General features: G+C 35.4%; 2 protein-coding genes, 1 long non-coding RNA gene and 1 other non-coding gene across 4 annotated transcripts; 2 read left to right on the top strand and 2 right to left on the bottom strand.

Annotated features, from left to right (window-relative positions):
• Positions 1-1,936: 1,936 nt before the first annotated feature.
• On the bottom strand, positions 1,937-2,027 carry TRNAY-GUA (transfer RNA tyrosine (anticodon GUA)). The gene is given in 2 exon segments: positions 1,937-1,972; positions 1,991-2,027. It is a non-coding gene; the product is annotated as a tRNA-Tyr (tRNA).
• A 10,221-nt stretch (positions 2,028-12,248) lies between these two features.
• LOC145730791 (uncharacterized) lies at positions 12,249-14,914 on the top strand. The gene is made up of 2 exons (XM_081982214.1): positions 12,249-13,700; positions 14,012-14,914. Exons 1-2 carry the CDS (start codon positions 12,762-12,764, stop codon positions 14,912-14,914), a joined length of 1,842 nt encoding a protein of 613 aa, XP_081838340.1. The 5' UTR covers positions 12,249-12,761.
• Positions 14,915-15,018: 104 nt separating this feature from the next.
• On the bottom strand, positions 15,019-15,533 carry LOC145730833 (uncharacterized). Its single transcript, XR_014178683.1, has 3 exons — positions 15,435-15,533; positions 15,209-15,365; positions 15,019-15,142 (listed from the first exon to the last, which is right to left on the bottom strand). It is a non-coding gene; the product is annotated as an uncharacterized LOC145730833 (long non-coding RNA).
• Positions 15,534-15,554: 21 nt separating this feature from the next.
• On the top strand, positions 15,555-16,916 carry LOC145730810 (uncharacterized). The gene is made up of 2 exons (XM_081982237.1): positions 15,555-15,896; positions 15,948-16,916. The coding sequence occupies exons 1-2, from the start codon at positions 15,555-15,557 to the stop codon at positions 16,821-16,823; spliced, it is 1,218 nt and encodes a 405-aa protein (XP_081838363.1). The 3' UTR covers positions 16,824-16,916.
• The last annotated feature ends 1,764 nt before the right edge of the window (positions 16,917-18,680 follow it).

Here is an 18,680-nt window from a genome sequence, read left to right as displayed (position 1 = left end):
ATATGGCTTAATATTAGAATGTCAATTGTTTCTTCTATTTGTAATTATACCTTAAAGCTGTAGTAGCCCTACCTACCTTTTGGTCAGATTTGTCTAAGTCTTGAAATGGGGTAAACACTAACGCCAACATTTTATTTAACTTTAACTGCTGCTAATCTACATATTCAGCATAGTGAATAATTTGTAATTGGTCAAAAAAGTAGCTTTCAGCATATTGCTTTCTTAACCAATCACAAATTACAAACACTACTACCCTTGTGATCTTACCATACAACCCCTTTAGTTTTGACTGTCATTTTGACTGATATATTGACAGTGCAATTTACCTAACATAAACCAAATTTTAGTTGGTCATAAAACTGCTGGTACTTTGTCGGGACTAATAAACTGTGTCCATCGCAACCAAAAAAAAAGGGTAAACCTAACCCTTTTCCAGTAACCTTATAATAAAAAAAAACCTTAAAAAATACGCATTTATTGGCAACAAGACGCAATTTACCCTTTTCCTGAGTTTACGACAGTGAAAAAAAAAACACCGAAAGGGTTCGCCAATTCCGAGACCCTTATTGTTATTGTAGGGACGACCGATAACCGAATAGGCCCTTCGCAATTTTACAACCGTAAATAGCCCCTAAACGGTCTGTTTATTGGCAGCCAACCAATAAAGTTGAATAAAAACCAAAACGAATCGGGCATTTAACTTTCTTGAAAAGGGAATGCGGTAGCTTGAGCCCTTTGGCCAGGCTTTATTTTTTTTACCAGAATGCATAAAGCCCTTTAGTTTCATTGTGTAATAGAAATACCACCATAAAGCCCACCTTCATTTTTTTAACTCTTTCACGTAAAGCACATTTTGTTGTGCGTAAAAACTTCAAAACTACGCCAATGGATTTCTTTCAATGATATATCAGGTAGGTCAACAACATTTTAAACCAGAGACAGGCAAAGTATTTTACGTGTGCATTTTTGCCAGATATCATTTTTATCTTCTGTTTATCAACCCAAGATACATCCTCTTCGTTTTGGGTTCGTTATTTGCTTTGACTCTATACGAAAATATTTTTTCGTCTGGGCAAACTTTTGTATACTCAATGCAATTTATAGAATCTTTACATTATGTATAAATATCTTTAATAAATAAGTTCCAGATTAAACATTTGACATTTAATTAGCAATATCATTCATTCTGTTTTAATAAACATGTTATTGATATCATGGCCATTGAACTTTGAAACACTCAACAGTTAAAATTTTTAAACGTAAACGTATTTTACTGAAGATGATTTGCAAATATCCTTATTAACAAAGGTTAAAAAGGCGTTAGAACCACACACAGTAAGGGTATTATGATGGTAATAAGTGATTATGTCCGTCTGTTTTATGTCCTGACTCAATAAGGGAGAAAGAGCCTGATGTTTCCTATCAAATGCTTATAAAAAAGCTTTCAGTTTTTATCAGTTAAGGTTCCACTTAAAACTGACCTTATTAACCCTTTCAGTCCTTAAAATATTTTTAGTTTGGTTACAGAAGAATAGCGTCAATTTTCAAAAATAGCATTTTGACTTAAATATTTGGATTATCTGGGTATAATTTAGGTGGAGCGGATTCAACGCGGACAAGATTAGCCTAAGGGGTCGTTAACCCTGAACCCTGAGAAAAGAGCAGGGGTGGAACAATAACCCCGTCTAAAAGTCTAAATAAAAGGACATTTCTACCTGCTCTTTTGTGTAACGCATACTAAATTCATAACCAAATAAACACTATAAACGTGTATGAAATTAATGGGGTAGTTTAAATTCCACGTTTTGATAGTTTTCAAAAATTTTAAAAAAAATATCATAATATTGTTTTTAATGGGCGTTAGTAGACTAACGACTCAAACACGAGCAAGTTAATATGAATACCCTACAATACAAAAAAAAAAATAAAAAAAGTCTCCTTCGAGCCGGATTTGAACCAGCGACCTATGGATGTCCGTCGTTTTATTCCACTACAGTCCACCGCTCTACCAACTGAGCTATCGAAGGTTGATGTTTACTACTGGCTTACTACCATATAAGTCACAGCATTCCTTATTATTTTAGTTAACTTTAATTGATGATGTAATTGTATTGTATTGATGTACACTAAATAGATGTTTCAAGATGATAATTTTTCACATTTAATTCGTGAATTATTGGATGTATGTAAAGTTGAAATTGGCTTGAAACTGTTTGGTATTCTAATGGAATTTGCCCATATAGTTAAGATTAATGACAAGCAAATATGCACCTTGTTGGCGTATTTTTTTAATTTTAAACAGTACAATTAGATTCAATTAGACGGCGTTGCCAAATTAGTTTCAACGAGATTTAGCCACTTTTTTAGGTACATAGTTCAAATTACAAGAAAAAATGTTTCGACCTTATTTGATGGACCTACCATTACTGACAGAAGTAACTGTCATTATAAACCAGTTAATGTCATTGTCAACGGTGCCTCTGACTTGTGATTAGGGATGGGATTGTAAAAATACCTGGTGCATATTATTGCACCGGCTGTTGTCAATTGTCAAATGAGAAGATTTTTAAAACATTTGTTAACAACTTAAGTTAGTTACTACTATTTTAACTCACTTTTATCTCATTACCATTACTTGATCTTCGACATTTGCAAATTCAATTTTTTTTCTAGGGTCACGTGATTTGAATTTTGACAGTTTAAATTTGTCGTGCCGCAACATTTTCAAGTACAAAACTGCATTACTTGGGACCACGTGACTGCTTAATAATTTTAAATTAAATTTTTTTCAATTTGACGTCCCAGATAATTTTCCAATTTAAATCTGTATTTATTACGATCACGTAACTGTTTTGACTATTTTTGGAACATCAATTTTTGTATCTTCTTGACATTTGAACTTTGACAGTGTCAAATTTAATTTTTTCAGGGCCACCTGACTGTTTTACTGAATTTGAACTTTGTCATATTTAATTTGATGCCCCACAAAATTTCCAATTTCAAAACTGTATTCATTAAGGTCACGTGACTATTTTTTTTTAACCAAATGTTTTCAATTTTAACTTTGACAGATGAAACTTCTTCGTCCGAGATAATGTAATGGGGAAACGGACATTTGAGATGCTTAGTTTGAACAGAAAATTAAATTTGCATCAGATGACACTCTATTGTGGACAATTCGGACAGTCACGTGATAACTGTCTGGTGAAAAGAAGATTAACCGAACGAATTTTACTCATCATTATTGGCTTAACTGATCAACTGAGGATGAAACAAAAAAATTCGAGACTGTGTCAGTAGTACTACCTAGAAACAAAAGAACCCCCACCTGCTGTTCTAAAATGCCAGACGGCCCTTTACCTTTAAAAGGGTTGTTGGCTGGGTCAAATTTGCCTTAATCGAAACCCAAAGATAGGTAAAAAAAGGAAACCCTTTTTTCGGCCCTACCAATATAAAATTTAATATTATTTACGTTTGAACCGCTGAATCTAGGTCAAGCGTCACTTTTTCGATAGGCAAATGGTGCGCCATTTGGTATAGGAAATGGTATATGCCCTATTAAGGGTCCCTGCAACATATTGAGGGTAGGAAATGTAATACTGTTTTCAATTATGACCAGAAAGTGTGTAAGAAAAATTTAATCAAGAAGCTTTTAGAACCAACCATCTGCTGATGGAATTTGTCTATCAGGACACCTTGAAACGGTTTGGAATTTACATGCATAATCTGGTTCACCTGCACTATACCATATAATTTACCTAGATTTTCTACAGACAGGTGAGTGGCTAACAAAGGGTTTTCATTTTAAACGCTTTTCAGTAAAAACTAACAATTTCCTCTTCGATAAATTCAACATAACAGCATCCCTAAGGCGCTAAAGAGATGAGGTTTTTGACCATTTCAAACTGGCTGGCATGGGCCTATAAGACCTGTTTGGTGGGTTTTTTTCCGTATAATTCCTTTTATTAACATGGGCAGTAAATTTGGCGGTTTGATAGCCTCCATTCGGATTGGCCACATATCCGAAGGCACTTTACACGTTTTAAAAAGGGGGCCTGGCTTTTTTCTCGATTATGTCATTATTTTAATTTTCGATTGTGCGTGTTTGTTATTGTTTGACTTGGGTTCACAAATTTCGAATAATAACCATAATTTAACAGTTTTCCCAAAAAAATTAAATAAAACACGCATAGAATCATAATTATTACAAAACAAAAACACATCAGAAACTACCCCTGGTAAGGGTGTAATTTTAGATGTCTACAAAAAAGTGTTTGTCCAGGTAAAGTTAGATTTTGGTATTGAGTTTCTGTTTTGACACAGCTTTGAATACCTCAACCTTAACCCTACAATTTTCAACAAAAAGGACAATGTTACGTCATCCCCATTTTACTTTGATTTTTACTATATTAATAATGACACTAACTAAATATTAAATTACCAAATTTTTTAGGGCCCAAAAAAATCCACCCCCTCTAGTAACGGTATCAATTTCAGCAATTTCTCTTTTTTCCCGTTTTCGGGGTGGAAGTTTGTCGTCATATGGACTCAAACAGGACCGTGTGTGCGTACAGAGGGGCGGGCGGGGGTGACTTTAATAGGTTTCGCACGTCTATCCGCACCAGTGAAAGTGAAATAGCAACAACGTGTACACCGTGGAAATACACAAGAAACACAAACAGCTGCAAAAATAGAAGCGGAAACCGGCAATGTTGCATTCGGTTGGCTTTTAAATGGGACCCGGTTCAATGATCTGTGCCAGAGGTGCTCTGGTTTGCTTAAATTTCGCATTTAGACCTCCATTTTCTATCAAGGCCAACCTGAATTATTCTTAGACTATGTTGACTTATACAATTATGTCAATCAACATTACAAAAGTTAAAAAAAAAACGAGAATAACTGACATATTAATCAGCTCCGCATGTCATGTGATATTTTTGTTCTTGTGTATTGGTACTATAAAGTTTTGACATTTTGACTCGTCTTCGACTCGGATGATTTTTAAAACCACTCTCACTCATGCTATTTGTTAAAACAAATTACTTAGAAACTCGTTTTTCCGAATTTTTCCGGAAAAATTAAATGCACTTATTACCCCCGAATAAATTATTATAACAAACGACAAAAATTGATAATGAATTTGTGGTTTTATTGGTTATTTGTGGTTTTATTGGCTATTTTAGAGAAAATGTCCTGACAATTTTTCCTTGTTTATGTAGGTACTGTGTGGTTGTGACTGTGAAATATTTTAGTTTCTCCATTTTTAATAGGTTTTGTTTGCACTATTTACTAGCAATTAATAATATTAATACTAAATACACAGTACATTAAATGAACAGATCATAATTTTGTTAATAAATTGATATCGATTTGGAAAAAGTCCAACAAATTATGAGTTTATTGACCTTATTTTCGGTACATAATTCCTTGATTATCGCTTATCTTTGCAACGTCTAAGCGTCGACTTTTTCGAAAATCACTTGTGTAACGCTAATATTCGACACAATGGCAGTTTAGACTTTATCAGTATCGGTGGCCTAAATTTACAGCAAAATAACAATGACAAAACAAATAACTATATTATTTACCAAGCCAACTATCTCTAATTATTATTTAGAGATAGAAGAAACGATTTACGTAACATTTAATGATGGGAATAAAACCCTTTTAGGGTTGTTGGTACGGCACTAAATTCGTACCTTGATGATATGCAAATAAAACAACAATGACACCTAAGAACTGTTTAAAAAAAAAGGTTGGGAATTTCGGGCTGCGAATTAGGTTACCTGGAAGGGCTAAAAAGTTTGCATTGTTTCGTAGAGTTCGTTATAAAAGTGCATTCATAGCTGAGAAACTTGTTGCTATCAATGCGAATAAAGCGCAATCCGTTAGGCCTGATGCATTGTATGATAACTTGTCCTACCGGTATCCTAAGGGCCGTTTTTTTCGTCCATCTTGGACACTAGAAAAACTACTAGATAAGGGTTGCACTAAAATAAATTACGGTTTTTTTTTTGCTGGTGAGAAGGGTTTGTAGCATATGCCAACCGAATGTACAGTAACCTAGTCAAATTTACAATTATTTTTAAGCAGTTTGGCATTGTCCTACTTTTGTTCTGTTGACACAAACCATTATCATCATCTCGCATAAAAACACTCACCGATTACCACATTATTGCTATATAACGCAAATTTGAAATATGTGTTTCACTCGGCGGCTATACATTTGTTTTTAATTTCCTGCATCGTAAATCCTTCGATAAATAATTATTAAACTGGTTACCTGTGAAAAAGAAATAAAAATCGACTCAGAATTTGCTAAACAAAAGTTTTATTGGGCCATAAAGTGTCTCGCAGCCGTCAACCTCAGGAGTCTTTTTGTCATCCAATTAAAAATAAAACGGGGCTATAATTAAAATTTTCTCCGGTTTGTATAGTTTCGGGGGGACATCCACGTAGCTTCATTAAATTAGAGCCAGATAACATTACATCGCAGTGAAAAAATCTAGCTTAAGGATATTAAATAGCCCAAATGATTACAATTAATCTATTGTTTTTTTGTATAGCATGTATACAGTTTTTCCAGAACTGTTTCAAATTGTCAGAGGCCTCTAGGACTGTTTTGGAAGTTCCAAAGACCTCTAAATGCTATTGAGAACCTTCTAAATAGTGCCAGAGGCCTCTAAAAGTGTTTTAAACCATTCCAGACGTATTTTAATTTGTTAGAGGCCTCTATGACCGTTTTGAAGGTGCCAAAGACCTCTAAATGCTATTGAGAATCTTCTAAAAAATTTCAGAGCTCTCTTCAACTATCTTAAACTTTCCCAGAACAGTTTTAAACTGCCAGAGGCCTTTAGGACCATTTTGATAGTTCCATAGACCTGAAGATGCTATTGGGAACCTTCTAAATAGTGCCAGAGACCTCTAAAAGTGCCTAAAACCTTCCCATATTTGTTTTAAATTTGTCAGAGGCCTCTAGGACCATTTGGAAAGTTCCATAGACCTCTAAATGTTATTGAGAATCTTCTAAAAAATTTCAGAGCTCTCTTCAACTGTCTAAAACTTTCCCAGAACAGTTTCAAACTGCCAGAGGCCTCTAAAAGTGTTTTAAACCTTTCCAGACTTATTTTAAATTGTCAGAGGCCTCTATGACCGTTTTGAATGTGCCAAAGACCTCTAAATGCTATTGAGAATTTTCTAAAAAGTTTCAGTGTTCTCCTACAACTGTCTTAAACTTTCCCAGAACTGTTTTAAATTATCCGAGGCCTCTAGGAACATTTTAAAAGTTTTGTAGACGCCTAAATGCTACTGAAACTTTCCCAGAACTGTTTTAACTGCCAGATGCCTCTAGGACTATGTTTTTAAAGTTGTGCTATTCAGAAGTGTCTTAAACCTCTGTGGTAAAACTAAAACTGGCCATAGATAAACCATGTAACTGACAGAGAAATTTGTATTTATTTTGATAACGCACTTGCGATAAATGTTTAGTTCGGTTTCTGTGTAAATTTGTTTAAAAACTTAGTGCCAATAATAGGCTAATATGCTTCTGGCAACATTGCCCTGAAGTTTTTGCCTACCAGATATTTTATTAGGTTTTTTGTCTTTGTTTCGTGCATGTAATTATCTATGTTCCTCTGTTAGTTACACGCTTTTCCTCTGGTCAGTTTTAGTTTCCCACACCTGTATACAGGGTGTTTCATTTAAAATAAATAAGTTGTTAAATAGAGAACTATTGCAGTTAAGGCGAAAATGGCCAAAAGTTTCATAAATGACATCTGTCAGTCTACCATGAGAGCGGAAGTGACGTCATTCGCTGTGTGCTTACATGATCCCTTATCAAGCTATCTGATTGTTAATAATTGTCAAAAGCAGACAAACACATGTCACTTGTTTGCCATCTTTGTCTAAAGCATTGGTTTATCATTGTTTTCTCTTCGTCCAGTCAACATGAGGAGAGTTAGAAAGTTAACTTTCAGGATTGTTACTAAATGTACAAGATTTGGTTCCTCGGGGAAAAAATGTTAAAAAAGGCACTTGTCAAGAAACTTCTATTTTTATTCAATCCTTTCAACTCAAACATTGTTTGTATTCACGACTCACGATCCGAAAAGGCGCAACAATGTTGTTTATTATGCCCTTTTTAAACTTCCGCCAGGGCTCCGAAAAATCGTCGGGGGTTTTCAGTATGGTAAAGTTGATTCGGAGATGTGGAGAATGGCCTCGAAAAGTCCAGTGACCTGGGCTCAAGTAGAAATACATTGAGCCGAGCCGGTTCGCGCCTATTCTGTTTAACTAGCCGGTAGATTAGTTTGCGACGTTGTCAAATCGATCACAATCAAAAAATGCAAATAATTTCAAAATTGTTTTACATAACTAAATGAAAAACAAAGAAAACCAGTGACAAGAGAGCAAGTAAAACATAAAACTGAACTAATGCACTTCATTAGACTACAATTCAGAAAAAACTTAATTTTCAATCATCCTTAGGAACCTTGTAGGGTGCACTGAACCCAAAAAGTCTCTTTTACGCAATAAACAAAAAATGTCTAGGAATTTACCTAGTCGCAAGTGTATACAAATGTGGAGACCGTCTGGGTTGCCTACCCATTTCAATGGTGGGGGGTGGCAAAGTGAGGGCGGAGAGGGGAACCATCGAAAAGGCCCTGACCCTGACGGCTGCAACGAAACAAGTGCTTCAAAGGGTAGATTGACAGGGTCGAACTCACGTCATTATATAATTTGAGGCCCGTTTTAACCAGTTGATTCATCCAACCTAATTGGTGCAATCAATTTAATTTGACATCCCTAACATGGAGTCATAAATACACGGATCGGTTTGTCAACCAAATTATTCGAGTACGTTCCTGTACAATTTTATCTTAAGAAATTTCAACCCGATAAGTTATATGGGCATAAAGAAAACGCCTAAACGAGGGCGGATGGCGTTTTCGCCGGGTTCCCAGGCTCAAAAAAACACGCATATACATACGGCTGTCTGGTTCCTTTTCAGTACCAGGCCGCCTAACGTTAACCCTTTCGTTTCAAATATATTTTTTTCAAGCCAAGATGTGGGGGAAAAAAATTTGAGCCCAGGTAAAATTGCATTTTATTAGGTTTTTGTCTAGCAATAGTTTGATCAGGAAATGTAATACTAAAACAGTCTGATATTTTGAAAAAGAAGAATTTTACAACAACTTATCACGTGACAAAGACAAATTTTGAAAGTTGCTTCATGACAACCACTGATAGCAAGATAAATGATTATTAGAAACAGAGACAGAGAAATAAAAATTATACACAAAATACCGGATGTTATGTCGCCTTTATAGCCTGCAACTTCCGGTCCGTTTTGCGAAAACGCCTCCGGTACTTCCAGTGGGAAAAGATAACATCATCCTTATAGTCGCTTTTATAAAAGGGGAGCTACAAACTTAATCTCTATACTATACTTATAACAGTCGATTAAATATAGATACGTTCAGTGTTGGAAAATTCTAAGAACTTTTTTTTTTATATGATTACTAGCGGCCAGTAATCATCAAAAAGGGGAAAACCACTTTGTTATCAGCGATTGGCACAGGAGTAAATATTTAAAACGGGAAAATTGTAGGTTGTCCGTCCTATTTTCAAATACCTCGAAACGCCGATTTTTCGTTAAAAATTTATTTGAATTGTAAAGCGGGGAAAAGTGCAACTGGCAGCACTGCAAATTCACACCGTTGAATGTGCCACTTCTGTTTTTTTAAATATGACAGATGTCCTTAGTTGACAGTTCCTGACAGTTTGCTCAAACGTCAAAATATAGCCCATAATTTTGACCTGGTTTTAACTAATCACAATTTTATTTCCCAATTTACAAATAACCGAAACATTTGATCGGAAATAGAGTAGTTCAAGTGAACAAGATTGTTAAATATGTCACCATTTGACAGCTCCTATCTTGGTTCCTGTGATAGTTAGGTAGTTCGTTTCAACTTCAAAATGTAGCCCAAAACTTGTGTTTTTTTTGTCAAGACAGTTTTTATGAAAAAAACTGAGAAAACCGGTCTGGAAAACTGTTGTCTACACCAAAGTTGAATGCAAAACTTTAGTATACTGTCTACCACAGGTTGTAAAGGTATAGAGCGTTTCTCATGAACTCAAACTATCCCAAAAAGTGTGGTTTCGAATAGGAAGTGTCAGACCTAAAAACCTCAATTATATGCCTGGTTAATATTTTTCCCCCAGAATAAATCCTTCAGAAACAATATCACCAAAAAAATACCCCTAGAAACCTGAGCAAAATTAAACATGACAGCTGTCTTTAGTTTTGATATACGATAGTTTCTCTTTTGACGTTAATTTTGTTTGACAGTTACTGTTTCCACATATTGTCAAAATTTAGTTCATAAAACAACAACTTGAATGAAAACATGTGCATGTGTAAAAATTAACTGAATTGCACTTTATAGCTTTATGAGTAGTATTTTGACAGTTGTGACATTTGCCAAATATATCCGATTAAGCTATAAAACTAGAAAAATAATCTTAAAAGATTAGAAATTGGTGAAAAACAACTGAATTGTATTTTATAGGTTAATGAGTGATATTTTTACAGTTATGTGGTTTAGCTGTTTGCTTTGAACCTATTTTGAACTGTCGTGAACGAGAAGTGACAAAATCCGTTCCATAAAGCTATAAAACAACAAAGTACTCTTGTAAAATTTTAAGTAAATAAACGCACACCAACCTAGTAAATAAAATTATTTTTTCACTTGGATGTTTCGCTAGTGCATTATCGCGGCTAGAAATGGTCATTTCCGTCTAATGGATAATCAATATAATAGCCATCGTAAATTCAGGCAAGAAATCATATATCATTTCCTAATGGCATATGTTGATCGTTTTATAGGTAAAGTAAAAATGACGCAAATCACGAAATGTCCAGTTATAATGCTAAATATTGACTAGAAATTGCGGTCCTGGTATTACCTACTAGATTTTTTTTTTTCTGTTATTAGATCTCAACAACATTAGTGCATTTAACTGGGCCCCTCAATGACCATCTGCCAGTGTCATATTTCCTGTAACAGTATTTAAAGATTTGAACCAAAAAAAACACAATCATTTTTACATTTGATCGCCCCCTTGGCAAATGCTCCACATGTGGCAGACCAACGACGAACCAATTAACCCCATTATTTTTTCATCTTCCCTAATTTACCTGCAGCCCTACAAAAGCGCATCTTTTGGTCGATGGGCAATCTGTGCGAACCCTTTTTCCTTCTCGGTTCATTAAGGATCTAGGCCGAAAGGGTTATGGGAAAAAGGGCACCTGATGCCAAACTGTCTTAAGAACATATGTCTTTCAAGCTTTTTTTATCCTTTAAAGCTAGATTGACATTGTGTGAAGTTCAGACGCAATCAGCAGGTGAACGTATTAATTTTGACGGTAATTGGGACCGAAAAACCGGCAAAACAGTAGTCAAAACAACGTACTCGTATTAAGAAAAGGCTAAAAAGGACTGCAGGTGTCTCAAAAAAACCCCGTAGATTCTCACCCTCTTTTTCTTAATTTTTTCCTAAAGGTTCACCTGTATGAGATCGTAAAACTAGAATAGAACGCGAAGTTTAGATGAGGAGGAGGAATTAATGGCATATTAAAGTTTTATAGGGAAAAAATTGGTCTGCCAGGCATGCTCAACGTAAATCAAATAGACAAAGGCCTTATTGCTTAAAAGTATACGAACCGATTGTTTGCAATAACTATTAAAAGTCAGCCATAAATTAATGATGAACAAGTGTCAATGACCTAGGTTGATATCTGAAAATACATTTAAGAAATCACGTACAAAATGAAGAAATATGACAAAAAGCGCTAAACGTTAGAGAAAAAAAGACTAATTTGACAGTTGGTCACATTCAGATTTTGTATAAATACATCATCGTGACTCGTTTCATCAAAACTCAAAACAAACGTAGCCAAAACTGTCAAGTTTAACATTCTGATCATTGTATTTTTGTTTGACAGCATTTTAATAACTGAATATTTGACAAATGACAGTTTTGACGTAATAATAAAGGACGACACTGATAAATGGTAATTTACAATTATTAAGTAAACAGTTCTCATTATATGCGAACTCTTTTATCGGTTTTGTGTTTGTATATAAAACGCGCGTTCTGGATATTGCGCATCGTTAATATTTAATTAGTAATGCGCATTGGCTTTTCATACAAAATTACCGTAATTTCAAATCGATATCGGCTCGATTCACTACTACTCCCTGTTAATAGACAGTGTCGTACTCTACTATTGTTTGAGAATAAAAGAGTGGAAGCTACTGTGTGCATTGTTGCAGTGAATTTTTACCTGGATACGCCACTGGGTGGCGTTTCGTGCGAACTTTGCTTTTAATGGAATAGACAATTGTGGAGAATTGTCTATGAAGCTATCATTACCGCAAAGTGGCATATGGATTCCTTTGTATAATTAAAACGGCAAGGAAGTGGAATTCTATATTTTACAAAATATATTTTTTTAAAGGGCCTCAATTTATCATCACAGTTTGGTCAAAAAACTACAAACCATTCTGTAATTTACGCAAATACTGCACATGTGGATTTAACCTAATACCTTATTTTATTCCGTCAATTAATTATAATATATGACCTCTTTGTTCAACATCCATTTACCATTTAACTATTGTAAATTGACTGAGTATTAGAAAAACACAACATTTCAATAAATATTGCTCACGAAATGTTTCCAACTGCCTTTTATGCTCCACATAGTAACAATGATTCTTTTTGGGTTGTTTGTACTTTATGTTGGGTCAGTTGACTGTAAATTAGAATTTGCCCTTCCCGGTTCCTTAAGTATCAACTTGTCAGCTTTTCATTCATGTTTGAGGCATTTCAGTCAGTCTCAACCTGTTTGGTCTTGGGTGATTCTGCACGAACCAGATGGTAATCAACCGTTTGACTTTATACTTCAGGCCATCTATAAAGTGAATGTCCCCGTGTATAATTACAACGATTTCGAAGCGAATAAACGCGGTTTTACATGGTTCCCTGTTGGACCACTACGTGCTAGTACTTTAGCGCGAGAGTCTAAAGTGTTTTTCTTGTCAAAGAGCAAGTTTCACATTAATTTGATGGGAAATGGTAGCGGCAGCTTTAGAACTGGTGACAAAATCCTTTTCACCAACTACAACCGAGCTTCACGGATCAATTTCGAAAAAGTTATCAACTTTTTCAGAATGAAAACTTCGACCACAGGTCTAACCAGATACAACCTACTTCCGATAGTGTCATTTCTGTTTATCAACGAGACAGGAGAAGCAGACCCAGTAACTTACATACCAATTGACCGTAGAGACTTGCGCAAAATCCAAAAACTCCATCTGAATTGTAGTCAAATCTTTTCAAACTCCATAGATAAACTGATATTCGAGAATGATTACTTTACGGTGGCCGCTTTTCCAGCAGCCAACGCCATCAAAAGTGGGAAAGAGTTTTATGGAAAAGACGCTATTGTTGTGAAAATTTTGATTGGTTGCACTGGGTTTCCGTACGTTTACAGAGCACCAAGTGACGGAATGACCTACGGAAGTGTCGTGGGGGAGTATTCTGGTGTTTACGGTGCCGTTGCTAGGGGAGAAGCTCAAATGGCTTTAAACTCTAGAGCTTTTCGCACCGAAATTATAACGGACAATGTTGTAAGTATATTCTGGTTAAATTAGAAGAGTTTTTGACCCATCCAGCACCACTTTGTCATTTCATTGACTTTTGTTTTGACGCTTGTCAACTTTTTGGTGTAAATTTGTTACTTTTAAACCAAAAAAATTGTAAAATATGATTAGTAATGAATAATGGTTACTCACTTGAATAACTTTGTATTAAAGTGATTTTCTTTTAAAAAAATCTCAGTGTCACTCTAGAGGGTGTTTTATTTGACGTTTCTGACAGTACAGTAGCGTCCTACAGATTTTACTAAAAGTAAAATTAACTTAACTAAACTCTCTTTTAGGTTGAATACACTTACCCTTACCACAGAAACGACCTGGTGGTACTAATTCCAGTGAAACAAACGACGTCCCGTCTCTTCTACTTTACCAAGTATTCGTCCGTATTTTCTACCACAATCATCGTGTCTCTGTACGTGTACATTAATAAAACTGGACAAAACAAAAAGTCCTTTATCGAAACTCTGATAATTTTCGTACTAATTTGCACTGGAAAGCCTATAAAAGAGTTTCAAAGAAGGTATTTCCGCATAATTTATGCGAGTATGATGGTCGTTGCTTTTTACGGTTACACATTGTTTAATATACAAATTATATCAGCGTCGGCTTTACATTCCTGCAATTTGGGTGTGAAAAGCATCAAACAGTTCGCCCAAACTGACTACAAAATATTCTCGATCCCCACTATAATTGGAGTTTTAAATCAGTCATTGCAGAACCTAGATGAGTCAAGTTTAATCTTGTCACGTATCCAAACAGCCCAAAGTGAACAAGAAAGCAGTAGAACCATAAGGAAAATAATCGTAAACTGTAGTGTTCACGCTATCATTTGCCATTATAGTACTGCCGAGTACTTTAAAGAACGAAGTTACTTGCAAAATAAAGAGTTCTGTTTTGATATAGTACCAGAGGCTATAGTTCCCAGTTTAAGTACTTATGTCTTGAGTTATCGTTCGCCATTTCTGGACAAGTTCAACGAGGCTCTTTCCAGAATTATTGAAGGAGGTTTGGTGGCCAATTATACTAAGAACTCACCCTCTTTGAAAGGGAAATTGAAAAACGATTTTGAACCATACGGTATGACGAAACCAGGTGAAAAGTTACCATGGATATTCTATGTTGTGGGGATTAGTTTGTCGATTCTAGCTTTTATTAGTGAAATTTTGTTTAAGTTGTATTTTCAGTAAATAAGTAAATGCCTAAATTAGTGTTTTTATTTTAGTACAGTTCAGAATAACGTTCGTACGATACAGTTCTTGAAAATTAATCATTTTTTCAGTTTGCAGCTGCTTTTGAAACCATAAACTCACAGAATCTATGATTTATGGTATAAATTGTCATAATTAACTTGGGTGTTAAACTGCTTCATACGGAGGGGGCAATGTATCGATACTTTCTATTAGTTTGTCTGAAACCTGTGAAGGAAATACACTGATATATCCGAACTGTTTTGTCACATCCCTATGTCTGGTGGTAATTACATCTCATATACTATCGGGTTTAGAAGGTGATGTTGCATTCACTTTCAACATGTTTACACCACTAGTGCTGATTTTTTGCTTTCAAAATTCTGTAGCAGCTAAAATTGCACCAACAACTCTTCCACGTACCACAGTGAATAATTGCATGGAGTTGACACTGAAAACTCAAGGTTTGGCACTGATTTTACCTACTCCAAACTCGATAACAAACGGTGAATTTAATTACCTGTTAAAGGCGATCAGTTTTTGTCAAATTCCTGTATTAATAGTCAATTTAACTGAACCGTATTACCTTAAAAGATGGAGGAGTTACACTGTGTTGTCTACTGACAATTTAACAGGTTTAATGACTGTATCGAAATTTTACCAAACCAAACTGGTGAACAACCCTGATTATGCAAGACTTCAATTAATTCCCCCACAAACCAAACAGACCAACAAAACCTTTTGCTTGACGTTGTTTGAAAGCGCCATGGTGGTGAAAAATGGAGATTTGTACTCAGGAATTAATGTTGAAATTATTACTTTACTGTTTAAATATCTACAAATACCGTACGAGTTTACAACCCCCAAAGATGGACACACTTTCGGGGATGAAAATGACATGACAGGAGCCATAGGACAAGTGATCAGAGGAGAAGCAGAAATGGTGGTCAACACACAAATTTTAAACTTAAAACGACATCTGGTGAGTCACTTTTAAACAGTTTTGATAAAAGTTTGCATTTTGAGTTTGTAGGTTGACTACACCTATCCATTTTGGCGCGATGACGTCATTATTATAATACCTAAAAGCTACGCAACCCACCAAACCAGATTTTACCTTAGAATGGTTGCGATTCTAGTCACTGTTTTTTCTATCGCAGTTTTCGTCTACTTTAAAACTTTCAGTCGATTAACCTTAAGCGAAATTGCATTGGTTTTTGTAATGATTTTCACATTCAAACCAATCAGAACCTACCGACTGAAGTGTTTCCGAATTTTCTATGCAACAGTTCTAGTAGGGGCATTTTTTACCAATACTTTGGCGGGATTGCAAATTTTCTCTAGATATACTGCTCAATTCTCACTGGAACGTGTCAAAACCCTTAACGACTTTGCTAAAACTACTACTCAAATTTTTGCCCGACCCGGTATAGTAGCTCTAGCTACAGACGCCCTAAAGAACCATCCGGAGTACCACAAAATTGTTAAACGAATGGAAACTGTACCATTCGGACCGGACGAATTCACTTACGAATGGGACGTAATGGTTAATTGCACCCCAAGGGCGATAATATGCAGGAAGAACACTTTTACGCTCTACACGGTTAGACATTCAAAGGAAATGTGCTACTACCAGTTGGTTGAGCCCTTAATGCCCTCATTAAATTCATTCGTAATTAATTATGGTAATGTTTACTATGATAAAATCAATACTGGGTTAGGGTTGTTGGGTGAAGCTGATTTGATTCTGAAACCCATCAAACTGAATGAAAACCACCAACATATCTCGTATATTGCTGGTTACTTTATTGGACGGAAATTGTGGTTGATTTATGGTTTGGCAATGGTTGTTGCGATTTTTGTGGGTATTGGAGAAGTTATTTGGTATCGATGGACTGAAAAAACCTAATAAAATTATTTGAGGTTGGGTTAGGTTAGGTTATTGTGATTCACAAATTACGAACCAACCATGCTCCAGCTATTTGTTTAACATTTGACAGATTAGGAGAAACTTAGCAATGCAGTAAATGGTAACTCTGGACTGGTTGTACGTGCTATAGTTATACAATAGGAAGAAACTGACTTTATTATTAAAATACAAATATCAAACACATTTTTTTTAAGTTGTGTTTACGCCCAACGATTAAACACCCTTAAGAATCATTATTAGCCGGTTTCGATTTCGCAACCCTCACAAATCATTATGGTACCGTTAGAAGGGTAAAATATCCGCTATACGAACCCTTTTCTAATTATTACGATGAGCGAAAAAAAACTTTCCCACGGAACCAGGAACCCATTAGAGAAGAGTTGCGAACTGATTGCGTCCTTCGGTATCTAAAGTGGTACCGCTATGCGGAACGGTTCAAAATCGCCCCTTTCTTAGTACCGTTATATCTGAAATTTCACGTCAAATAGATAAGCCAATCTCACCCTCATCAGAAAGTTTTTTGTAGCCAATTTGGGCAAAGGCAAACAATCCCGTTTTGATGGGCAGACGAACAAGTGCATTTTGGGTAACCCAATATTTTGCATCGAGATTTTTCAGGTAGATTTTGGATTCAATGGTGGACGACTTTACGGCCTATTAGTCTAACACATTCTTTCAAAAATTATACATTGGAAACCATTAGAAAAGATACTAATAAACTTTGTAAGTGACATTTGTCGATCTGTCAAAGAGGATGTGACGTAATTGAACAAGACTCAAGATTTCTTGCCATTTTTGTTCGACTCATTGATTTGTCATGGTTCTCTTTTCTTACCACATCAGGGTTGTACTGTATAAATTAAGTAAACCTAGTCTAAAGATTCGTTTATCATTAAAGTTAAACTGTCATTTAACTGACCCTCTAATTATCGGTATAATAAACCGTGATGCGCTAGAGGAAATAAGAAATTATGATATTACACGAAACAATGCCAACCAGACTTTTTCGGCCTAACCCATTCCGAAATGGTTTGCGTCATGGTTTCCAGTCACAACAACCAGTCTAAATGCAGAAGATGGTATGTCAAGCGGAACGTGATTCGACGATTTCAGTGGCCGATCTAAGATTGGCCTTTTCGGACTTCCTCAATGTGGTTTTTCAATTTCGACCGAAACATTAGTATCATCGAGTTAGATTAACTGAAAAATTGTAAAAGTGGCAACAACGCAGGGTCAACATTATTCACACGTAAACATTTTTTGTATTTTATTATAACCACCCTCATCATACGCATTGATTTTTCGATCATTTTAATTGAATGACGGGCATTCTTTATACAAAATACTTTCCTCCCGCATATCGCCAAAAAAACCGGTAATCAAGCAAATTATTTTTTTATCAAGCGGAATGATTTTGATGGGCTTGTCAATAGCCAGTACATGTGGGCCTCCAGCCAGCCCATTAGAAAGTGCACATGTCTGTCTGCTTCACCAATTAAGAGTTTTAAAAGGTCCGTTTTTTATTAGCTATTATATACGCGGTGTTGCAGCCATGTTTGAAGAACATGTCAATTGTCATTGTCTAATTTGCGTAATTGGGCAATGCAATTTTTAAATCCAATTCATTGTTCTGTAACTTTATTTAACCTGTCAGTCTAAGAATCACAAACGTAGATATGGTGATGCAACTAGAATGGCCATACCTTTCAGCACTGTTTGTGATTGGTGAAGAAAAAACTGCCTCAGCGCAATTTCTGATGCAATGTTGCCGTCTCATGTAGAAATCCATTCCTCTTCGGTTGATTAATTTTAATATAATTTTTTTTTATATCTTCT

The sequence above is a fragment of the Ips typographus genome, linkage group LG6 (assembly GCF_016097725.1).
Source record: "Ips typographus isolate SLU linkage group LG6, UJ_Ityp_2.0, whole genome shotgun sequence".
NCBI classification, from domain to species: domain Eukaryota; kingdom Metazoa; phylum Arthropoda; class Insecta; order Coleoptera; family Curculionidae; genus Ips; species Ips typographus.
This window is presented reverse-complemented; position numbering and strand designations above follow the sequence as displayed.

Bases quoted from the DNA above. Each gene is read 5' to 3' on its own strand.
- LOC145730791 (XM_081982214.1), top strand. From the start codon at position 12,762: ATGCTCCACATAGTAACAATGATTCTTTTTGGGTTGTTTGTACTTTAT. The intron at 13,701-14,011 runs GTAAGTATATTC...ACTCTCTTTTAG, and splicing joins AAATTATAACGGACAATGTT to GTTGAATACACTTACCCTTA.
- LOC145730810 (XM_081982237.1), top strand. From the start codon at position 15,555: ATGACTGTATCGAAATTTTACCAAACCAAACTGGTGAACAACCCTGAT. The intron at 15,897-15,947 runs GTGAGTCACTTT...TTGAGTTTGTAG, and splicing joins TAAACTTAAAACGACATCTG to GTTGACTACACCTATCCATT.